Source organism: Aulonocara sp. 'chitande type north' Nkhata Bay, unplaced genomic scaffold (genome assembly GCF_057382095.1).
Source record: "Aulonocara sp. 'chitande type north' Nkhata Bay isolate Kocher_YH1m ecotype deep benthic unplaced genomic scaffold, A_spYH_male_GT1.1 unmapped_scaffold_12, whole genome shotgun sequence".
Taxonomy (NCBI): Eukaryota; Metazoa; Chordata; class Actinopteri; order Cichliformes; family Cichlidae; genus Aulonocara; species Aulonocara sp. 'chitande type north' Nkhata Bay.
The window spans coordinates 75,510-86,398 of NW_028234344.1; the positions used below are offsets into that span (position 1 = coordinate 75,510).

General features: G+C 42.3%; 1 protein-coding gene across 1 annotated transcript in view; it reads left to right on the forward strand.

Annotated features, from left to right (window-relative positions):
• Positions 1-10,840, forward strand: part of LOC147300716 (plexin-C1-like) — a 31,776-nt gene extending 20,936 nt beyond the window's left edge. Inside the window, exons 22-26 of the mRNA XM_086284877.1 lie at positions 2,042-2,210; positions 2,643-2,743; positions 7,200-7,275; positions 7,467-7,501; positions 7,629-10,840. Of these exons, the coding sequence (XP_086141003.1) occupies positions 2,042-2,210; positions 2,643-2,743; positions 7,200-7,275; positions 7,467-7,501; positions 7,629-7,787 (540 nt within the window). The 3' untranslated portion in view covers positions 7,788-10,840. The remainder of the gene's footprint in view (positions 1-2,041; positions 2,211-2,642; positions 2,744-7,199; positions 7,276-7,466; positions 7,502-7,628) is intronic.
• The last annotated feature ends 49 nt before the right edge of the window (positions 10,841-10,889 follow it).

Genomic DNA, 10,889 nt, shown 5'->3' on the forward strand with positions numbered 1-10,889 from the left:
GTTTAAGGAAGCATGCACTTACACTTCTGATTAAAACATTGAATTCTAGGAAGTGGAAGATCTCTGCGAAACATAGATCAAACACACCAATAAACCCGCATTCTGGTACAACATGCTTTGTGGGACACACCCTACCTGATAAGGTAGAGAAGACACCAGTACTTGCTTGGTTGGACCTAATTTTTTTAATTTGGTTGTTATGGGCAGTAAAATGAACTCAGACCTGGTTTAACACCCAGATTAAAATACTAGGTATGTTTCAGTTTTTAAAATTAACATAGCATAAAATAATGACTATAAAAGGAAACCTGGACAGGTAAATAATACATGTGGTTCATTCAGTAGAGCACATCGCCTACTAATTGATTGGTTGGTGGTTAGAACCACAGCTCCCCTTGTGTGCATGTTATAATAACCTTGTGCAAGGTGCTGAAAACCTAATCGCCCCGATTCATGCATCTGAGATTAATTACTCAGCATCTTAGGAACTTTTTAAGTACTACCGTGTACCATTTTAAATGTAAGGGAGTCAGTGCCTGATTTGGCAATAACATAAAACGTAATAAGAATGTTTGCCCTTAACTGTACTTAAACAATGTAAACGTTTTCTAGATGAACAGTACTGCATTGTTGTTTCTGTTGTTTAGCTTGAAGTACTGAAGAAAGTTGCATCTGAGTCAAATCTGAAGTTGCACCCACAGTCTTGGAATGAGCCAGATTTCGTGAAGCTGTGGTTTCATACAGTCATTTAGTGAATAAAACCCAAGGATGGCATTTTCCTAACCTCAGCTTTGGTTGTTATTTGGTGACAAATCTTTTTTAAAGTTTCAGGGGCTTTAATGTTTTAACGGGAAGCATGAGCACAACCTGCCAGCTGTCTTGTTTTTAATCCCATGTTCGAAAGTAAATGCAGTAGCTTCACATGTTTTTACTTTGACGAGATTCTGATGGATGATAATTTTCTGTACATTTTGCAGTCTATTGACAGTGCATTATAATAGAGCTGGATCATTCTTCAGACTCTTAGATTTTAATCTAATCTGACAAACCACTGTCTCACTTTAGAGCTTATTTCTGTATATTAGATGACACATGCATTAGCCACCAGTTTAAAGGAAATCAGAATAAAGATAAGCCCTTCCTCATTATCTCTGCAAAGAATCAAAGATGCTGTTAAAGATATTGCAGCTTTTCTTTCTTTGAAACTTTTTTTTTTTAACTCTTAACCAGTTACCAAAAGTTTGCACAATAGGAATTTTTTTGTGATTTGTTGATGAGCATGAATTCAGTTGTGTGCATGCTGGTGGCATTACTTCCAAATGTTGCTTATTTGTGAGTTACTCTGAGCACAAAACTAGATAAAGTTTATCTGTTGTGTTAAGATTGTGGCCACTAAAGAATATTTCATTACTTCTTTTTTTTTTGCCTTGAGAAACTCTTGGGTTGCGTTTGCTGAATTCTTCGGGTGATTATCCATTTGCACTGTGGAGCTGATCTAATCAGTTTTGTAGCATCCTGTTTCTTCTATCAGCAGTCACATTATTGATAAACACTGGTCATATGGTTCCACTGGTAGCCATACATGCTCACAACATACCTCCACCATTTTTGACAGATGTGGTGTGCTTTGGCTTGAGGTTGTCCTTGAGTGTAACCAGTGATTTGCACCTTGCTGTAAACCCTCTGTATTTCCATTCATGAGAGCATCTCTTGATTGTTGACTTGCTTAGATGTGTCAAAGTTAGCCCACTTTGTATCAACATCTCTTTGGAAATCATATAGAGGTTTGACTGAATAGCTATCAGTTGCAACACTTAGAATCAACTCCATATGGGCATCAGTTTAGCTCATTGGTTTGAAATGGCAACTATACAAAGTTCAATGGGTTCTAGTCGAACCTAGGGCCCTTTACTGTGTGTTTGCCCTTTGCCTGTCTCACTTTCCTGTTAAATTCCCACCTTTCCATTTATTAAATGGTGAAATATTGCTGGTAATCTGGCAATACAGAAATGCTAACGATTACTATTTTTTCTGCTTACAGAAGCTCAAAGTGCTGTTTGCTGTGGGCACTGACGGGGAGGTGAGTGAGCCTCTGGAGGTCATCGTCCTCGACTGTGATACAGTGGAGCAGGTCAAAGAGAAAATTCTGTCCAGCTTCAAGGCCAAGTTTGGTTTCCCCTACAACATTCCCCTGAGGGATGTCTGCATAGGTAGGTATCAGATCCTGCAAGAAGTGATAATAGCATGTCTTTAGCATGTCTTAAGTGATAAGTGATTTGCATCCACCAACCAGGTTTGAAGTGGTATAAAGAGGCAAGGAACAGATACACATACAGAGATTCCTTTATTTACTGAATCTTTTTTACTTGCCCTGTATATTTGTTACGTACATTAAAAATCTGCATATTATGTCCAAATTTAGGGCTTAAGAGCTGCAGACAAAGCGGAGAAGCTGCTGACAAAAAGCTATAGAATAAATGTAGCTTACATCTTAAGCATGTTGCACTGTTGAAGATGGTTTGACCTTTTGTTTTTATGCTTTTGCATCAAAATGAACAGTTAGATTATAATATTTACTGCTTATGTTGTCACTGTTCCTTGTTTTACAAACTATCAACACCTTCTGTTACTATTCCCACCAGAGTATGAGAAGAATGGATTATTCCTTCCTCTTGAGGAAGTTGATGCAAGCTCAATGGTTATTGGGGAAGTGACAATGCTCAACACACTCAAACACTACAAGGTGAGGAAATATTATGTATCTCTATCTATCTACCTACCTACCTACCTATCTGTGAAGCATGACCCTGATGGTAAGTGCGTATGTCGGATGTGCCACGCAATGCTCAATTTGTGGGAACAAGTGCGTTAGTGCAGTTAGCTTGTTAACGTGTTGACGCTGTCCAGCCCCACGCACGGGGCAATCCGCAGTAAATTCTTAACGGAGATTTGCCGCGTTATGGCGTTAATGTCATTTTAACAAGATTAACGCTGACAGCACTAGTGGGAACACAACGCCCGAAAAAAGTTTGCCTTGTAATTGGAAGGTTGCCGGTTTGAGCCCCGGCTCCAACAGTCTCGGTCGTTGTGTCCTTGGGCAAGACACTTCACCCGCTGCCTACTGGTGGTGGTCAGAGGGCCCGGTGGCGCCAGTGTCCGGCAGCCTCGCCTCTGTCAGTGCGCCCCAGGGTGGCTGTGGCTACAATGTAGCTGCCATCACCAGTGTGTGAATGTGTGTGTGAATGGGTGGATGACTGGATATGTAAAGCGCTTTGGGGTCCTTAGGGACTAGTAAAGCGCTATATAAATACAGGCCATTTACAACGAATATGACTGCACATTTACTCCAACATCATCCTAGTGCAAAGACAAGTGGAAGCAGACAAAAACAACTAGCACGCATGCTACAAACTTTACCAGAGTCAGCCTTTAGCACATGATTCTCCTTACGGGGACCTGATATGTTTAATATGCTGCTGAGAATATAGCCCAGAAGAAGCGTATAGTATAGCTTTTATTTTGGAAAGAGCCATTTCTCTGTAAAAACCTCTATTTTCCAAAGATGAGTGATTTCTCGATCAGATAGATTAATTTTTTTATTTTGTTGTTTCAGCAACATTACATTTAAAAACTGTACTTTTGAGTTAAAATATATATTTATCATTTTAATAAATGATAAATTAAAAAGGCATGAACATTTTTTGTATCGAAAAAATATCGAACCGTGACACCAAAGTATCGAACCGAACCGTGAATTTTGTGTATCGTTGCACCCCATATATATTTATATATTGTCTATATGTCAGGTTGGGTCTTAGACTCAACCTCTCTGGGTACATCTCAGGCCCTCTAAAGTACGGAGGCCTATCTCCCCTCACCACACTCCCTGCCGGTGGCTGATGCCCTCAGACGTTGGTGTGTTGGTGGTCCTTGTCGTCTGGGGCTGGGCGCTCATGTATGTACCGGCTCACTCCTGGTGGCCGATTGGCGGGGCCGGGCGCCTGTGGCCCGGCTGGGCTCCTTCCGGGGGGTGGGATGCCCTCAGGCCTCTGGGCCTGAAGCTCGGTCTTCTCTGGCACAACTGGCTGCCGGCAGAGCCCGCGGGCACGCCACTGCAACCCCCTCTGGCCTCTGCTCCGTAGCTGCTGGGTGACCTCTCGTTTGGGGCTCTACTCAGCTCTTCCCAGGAGGGTGGCACGGTTCCCCCCCTTTTGGTGGTCTCCTCGGGTCCTTGTACTCTGGGGCCTCTGGATATCTGGGGCCTGGATCTCCTCCATACCTGCTTCATACCCTGGTGGACGGGGCTATGGCTCCCCACACTCCCTAGCAGATCGTTACATGGAGAAACCTTTGGAATGCAAGCATGCTGATCCACACAGGTATGCACACAGGTGTACACACGGGTGTTCACAGACGCGGACTACACCTTTCTTGGCTGCTGCCTCAAAGCACATTGTGCGCTGTCAATCTTGCGTGCTGCACAATATCGTTTAATATTTAGTATCTACTGTTATCTACTGCTAGCTAGTTTATTGTGATGGTGCTGTTTTTTATTATGTTTCTCTTTGTTGTTTGCTTTCTCTTCTGTTTTTTTTCTCCATACAGGTGATCCAGGTGTTTTGTTTGTTTTTCTTTCTTCCCCCTTTCTCACCGTCTCTTCTCCCCTTTGGTTTTCTTTCTCTCCCTCTCTTTCTTTCATTCTTTCTCCCTGTCCTATCCCCCAGTCATGTCTGTCCTGTTTGTAGCAACCGAAAATAAAATCAATTCATAATTATAATAAAGGTCAATCAAATGGACCAATATGGCAAGGCCATGATGATCCACTTGGTAAAATAAATCCGCTTGGCATCTTTCTTGGCCTTAAGACAACAATTCTGATGGCTAAAGATCCAAACGGGACACAAAAAAAAGAAAAAAAAAAAGAAAAAGAAAATAAGTAATCAGTCTTGGTATCCGGGAGGGGCTCAGAGTAGAGCAGCTGCTCCTCCGCATCGAAAGGAGCCAGCTGAGGTGGTTCGGGCATCTGACAAGGATGCCTCCTGGGCGCCTCCTGAGTGAGGCGTTCCGGGCATGTCCCACCGGGATGAGGCCCCGGGGCAGACCCAGGACACGCTGGAGAGATTATGTGTCTCGGCTGGCCTGGGAACGCCTTGGTGTTCCCCCGGATAAGCTAGAGGAGGTGGCTGGGGAGAGGGAGGTCTGGGCTTCTCTGCTTAGGCTGCTGCCCCCGCGTCCCGGCCCCGGATAAAGCGGAAGAGGATGGATGGAATAAGTAATCAGTAAAGTAACGGGATTACTTTTGGGGAGAAGTAATCAGTAATTAGTTACTAATTACTTTTTTCAAGTAACTTAACCAACCCTGACTTTTGGGTTGCTTTGGCTGTACGTTTTGGGTCATTGTCCATCTGTATTATGAAACACCCTCAATATGACTGCTTTTAGCTGGATTTGAGCAGACAGTATGTCACTGAACACCTCAGAATTCATTCAGCTGCTTCTGTCCTGCGTCAGATCATCAATAAACACAGGTGTCCCAGTCCCACTGGCAGCCATGCACACTTAAACCATCACACTGCCCCCGCCATGTTTTACAGATGATGTGGTATGCTTGAATCATGAGCTGTTCCACGCCTTCTCCATACATTTTCTTGCTATGATTCTGGTTGAGGTTGATCTTGGTTTCATCTGTCTAAAGAATGTTTTTCCAGACCTGTGCTGGCTTTTTTAGATGTTTGTTTTTTGTTGTTTTTTTTAGCAAAGTCCAATTTATTCTTTCTCTTCTTGAGGCTTATGAGTGCCTTGCACCTTGCAGTGAACCATCTGTATTTACTTTCATTTTAAAGATGGCTTGTGTCACCTGCATCTAGAGCTCCTTTGACCACACGTTGTCTGTTCACAACAAAATCTTCCAAATGCAAACACCACTCCTCAAATCAACTCCAGTCCTTTTATCTGCTTAATTTATAATGACACGATGAAGGAATTGCCCACATCTGCCCACGAAATAGGCTTTGAATCATTTGTCCAATTACTTTTGATCCTTTTAAAAAGAGGGTGGCATGTGTTAATTAGCTGAAACTCCTAAACTCTTCATCCAATTTGAAAGTGGACCCTCAAATCAAATCAGAGAGTCTGCACATGATGTCGATGTCCATTATATAACTATAGTATAATAATAATTCCAATTATAATTGGAATAATTATTATAATATAATTATATTATAATAATAATATTAATAATATAATGTCATATTATATAATTATAACTATCATTGCAATATATTTCATATTTGGACATAATTTTCAACATGATCCAGGAAGTGGCTATAGGGCTGCACACACTGGTACTGAAAACTCATCACAGGTGCAGTTTGTTTGTTTTTGGGGGGGGGGGTGTTAGATGACAGATTTCAGTGCCACTGCTTCTGTGCTGAAACCTGGCACTCTCTTGTTTTGAGTCTTTATCCCAAATTTACTAACCTTCCATTTACATTTGCTGTTAAGTTGGACTTTTATTTTGACAACACCAGAAAAGACTAGCTTAATTTGAGCCAAGAGAGGCAGAGAAACAAAGGAAATGGGAAATTCTATCTCACTTTCTCATTACAGCTAATAAGATCAGTAGAGGGGTTTTTTTTTAACATAAAGGGAAGAAGTCTAGCAGAGGAAGAGTGGTTTTTGATGGTTTCATAATGTTTTTAATGGATCATGGAGTCTGTTTGTGTGACGTCTCTATCAATTATCAGTACCATCACTGTGTGGAAAGAGAGATTGATGCAGAAGCTGGATTTGGAGTCTGGTGCTGGACAATTTACAAAGCAATAATACAACTTAAATAACTCTCTCACACATATAATGAAGAAAGAAAGAAAGAAAGAAAGAAACAATTTTCAAGTGTGGGGTAACAAGCAACCAGTACAGACCCAGATATCTGGTGGGTGGTTGTGGTTTTGCACGCAGGTAATGAAGAAAATAAAAACTGAAAACACATTAAACACAGATTCTATGACCTCTGCAGGGCAGTTTTAGAAATTCCATTTTGTTTATATAATGCAAAACAATCTTGTAAAGATCATTTATATTGTGGGGTAAAGACCCCAAAATATACAAAATGCAAGGCTTCTTATTCCATAGCAGTTGTTCCATTTAAATTTTAGAAAAAGTACTGTATAAAAATGAACCAGTTTGTCTTCCTGTAGGCTAATGATGGCGGGACAATCAAAGTGCTCTCTAAGAAAACTCATCCTCCTCTGAGCCCACAAGGAAGTGTGAAAGGTAAGAAATACTGAATGCATCAAACTAAAAATTCCACATATGTCTTCATATTTCAAACAAGAGCATTTAATTAAATCCATAAAATTTGTATGTATTAGTCATATGTATATATATACACACACATATGACTAAATAAAATGACTAAATAATTGCTGTTGATCGCTCTCTGATATTTATATTTTCTCATCCAGATGACGAGAATTTCTCGGGAAAATACTTCCATTTGGTAAGAGACAACTTGTGTTATTTTTTGCAATACTGATTCATAAAAAATAATAATTTGGATCACTAATGCTTGGATTCAGATTATAGAACACATGTTGTCTAATCTGTCGGCTGGTGTCTTCATCCAGATCGATCCTGATGTAGATGAAGATCAAACAAAGAACCCAGAGAGGAAGAAGTTAAAGCTAAAGGAAGTACACCTCACCAAGCTGCTCTCTACCAAGGCAAGAGAAACTAGTTACAGCGCTACAGTATGCTTACACAAACAGCCACTAATACAGAACTGATACCAGAATCTCTCTCACAAGGTTACTCATAACCATGTGAGACATGGTTACATGGTTAACCTGGCTACTTTTAGTAACCTTCCCTTTTAACTGTCAGGAAAAATGGTTCTGATGAGAGAAGGTACACAAATGAAACACAAACTAAACAGGAGACTAGCAAAACTTGCTTGTGCCAAAACCAAACGTCCAAAGTCTCTAACTACCATGAGATGTGCAGATTTGAAGAACTCATTTAAAAAGCTTGAAAAAAACAAACAAACAACCTTTCTTCAAAGGAGGGTTGTTTTCTCACCTACTTATTTCTTCTGGGAGATCTGACAGTCATGTTTGTGGACTTTTCATTTGGATGTTCAAAAGCCCAAACACAGAATTTACTTGGAGCAACTCTAAATGGTACTCTGTAGTTTGCACAGCCCCCACATGCATGACTGACAACATGCTCCTGATTAGATGATCAGTGGTGTCCTGTGGGATCTCCTGAGGTCTGAGGTGCAACCTGGTGGTAAACTATTGGGTTTAGGTCAAATGAGCATGGGGAGGTAGTCAATGGTATCAATTCCTTCTTCCTCTAGGACAGGGGTGTTCAACTCCAGGACTCAAAGGCCTAAATCCCTGCAGGTTTTAGATGTGTCCTTGATTCAACACAGCTGATTTAAATGGCTAAATTACCTTCTGAACATGTGTTGAAGTTCTCCAGAGGCCTGGTAATGAACTAATCATTTGATTCAGGTGTGCTGACCTAGGGTGAGATCTAAAACCTGCATGATACTGGCCTTTGAGGCCTGGGGTTGGACACCCCTGCTCTAGGAACTACCGACATACTCTCCCCACAGGCCAGGCATTGTCTTGTACCAGGAGGAACCCAGGACCCACTTCACCAGCATTGGTTGACAGTGACTCCAAGGATTTCTTCTCAGTACCTAATGGCAGTCAGGGTCCTGCTGGATAACCTGTAGAGGTCTCCATGTCCCTTATGGAAATACCACCCCAGGCCATCAATGACCCACAACCAAACTGGTCATACTGAACAATGTTACAGGCAGCATAACGTTCTTCACGGTTTCTCCAGATTCTCTCGTGTCTGTCAAATGTGCTCAGAGTGAACCTGCTCTCATCTGTGAAAAGCACAGGGTGCCAGTGGTTGTACTCTTTAGCAAATGGCACTCGGGCACTAGGGTGAGGAGTAGTGAGCACAGGGCTAGAGGATATTAGGCCCTGAAGTCTGTTTGATTAGAACCTTCTATAGCCCTGTCCAGCTCTCCTAGAGTAACTGTCCGTCTCCAGGAATCTCCTCTAGCTAGACCTGGGGCTTAGAGTACGCTTGGGGAGTGTGATTGTGTGTATAGTGTCTCTTTGTGTCTGTCTCCACGTTGGGTGAGTGTTGAGTAATTGCATATGCTCTCGCATGAGGGTGGGAATGGATGCCTGTAAGTCTGTGTCTATATGTCAGGTTGGGTATCAGATGCCACCTCTCTAGGGACATCTCAGGCCCTCCAAGGTATGGAGGTCTATCTCCCCCACCACTTCCCCTGCCATTGGCAGACGCCCTCAGACATCGGTGCGTTGGTGGTTCTTTGTGTCTGGGGATGGGCACCCAGGTACACACCGGCTCACTCCTTGGTGGCTGCTTGTCGGGGCCTGGAGCCTGGGGCTCGCTCGGGCCACTTCGGGGGTGGGGTTCCCTCAGCCTCTCAGCCTGGGGCTCGGTCACTCTGGCACAGCTGGCTGCTGGCGGAGCTCACGGGCACGTCACTGCAACCCCCCCTGGCTTCTGCTCCGCGGCTGCTGAGTGACCCCTCATCTGGGACTCTCCTCAGCTCTTTCTGGGACAGTGGTGCGGCTGCCCCTCTGTTGGTCTTCCTTGGTCTCTTGTGTTCTGAGGGCCTCTGGATGTCTGGAGTTTTGATCTCCTGCTTCATGCCCTGGAGGACGGGGCTGTGGCCCCCCCACACCCTCTAGCAGATCATTACATGAAGGAACCTTTTAAAAAAACAAGCGTGTCCATGCTCACAGGTGTACACATGGGTGCTCACACACACAAACTACACCCTTTTTGGCTCCTACCTCAAAGCACACTGTGCGCTGTCAATATTACGTGCTGCACAATAATGTTTAATATTTAGTATTTACTGTTATATTCCCATATATCATCGTGATGTTGTTTATTATGTTGCTCTTTTTTTTCTTCTGCTTGTTTTCTCTTTTTTCTTTTTTAACAGGTGATCCAGATGATTGATATTTGTATTTTTTGTCTGCTTATTTTGTTGGTTTTTGTTTTTTGCCCTTTATGCCCGTCCCTCTTCCCTGCAGTTTTTCTTTCCCTCCTTCTTTCTCCCCTTTCTTTTCCCCAGTCAAATCTGTCCCATATTTAGCAAGTGAAAATAAAACAAAATAAACAATAAAAGGTATATCAAATAGACCATTACGGTAAGGCTGGGATGGTCTATTTGGTAAAGTAAATCCGTTGGGCATCTTTCTTCGCCTTTAGACAATAATTCTGAAAGCAAAAGAGCCAAACGGGACAGGCAAAAACAAAAAAAACAAAAGAAAAAGTAATCTCCTCTACTTTCTTGAAACTGTGCTGGGAGCTGGGAGACACTGCAAACTTTCAGGCAATGGCACGTATTGATGTTCCATCCTGGAGGAGCTGGACTACCTGTGCAACCTCTGTAGGGTCCAGGTATCGCTTCATGGTGCCAGTAGTAACAGTGACACTAGCCAAAACTAGTGAAAAAACTAGGAAAGATGAAATGGGGGACATGCCAGTGGTCAGAGAGTACACTGTTTTAAAAAGTGTACCTTTGATCTTTTTTGCAAGCAGTGTATTTGGGAACCATACCCCAAAAAACAAAAAATAAAAAACAACAAAAAAAAAAACGAGATTAATACTGATAAAGGTTATTTACTCTCTCTGAAAATTCCCAGATAAGACCTGAATGATATGATTTTAAAATGTGTTCAGCGGGTTGATTACTGGCTGCAGCCAAATACCTGTCATAGTAAATATGCAGTCTTTCTAACAGAGAGCAGAATCGCCTCTTCTTGTCATTATACCCTCGGACACAGGTCTCCTGACTCTAGGAGGAACTTTATCAAATTGGT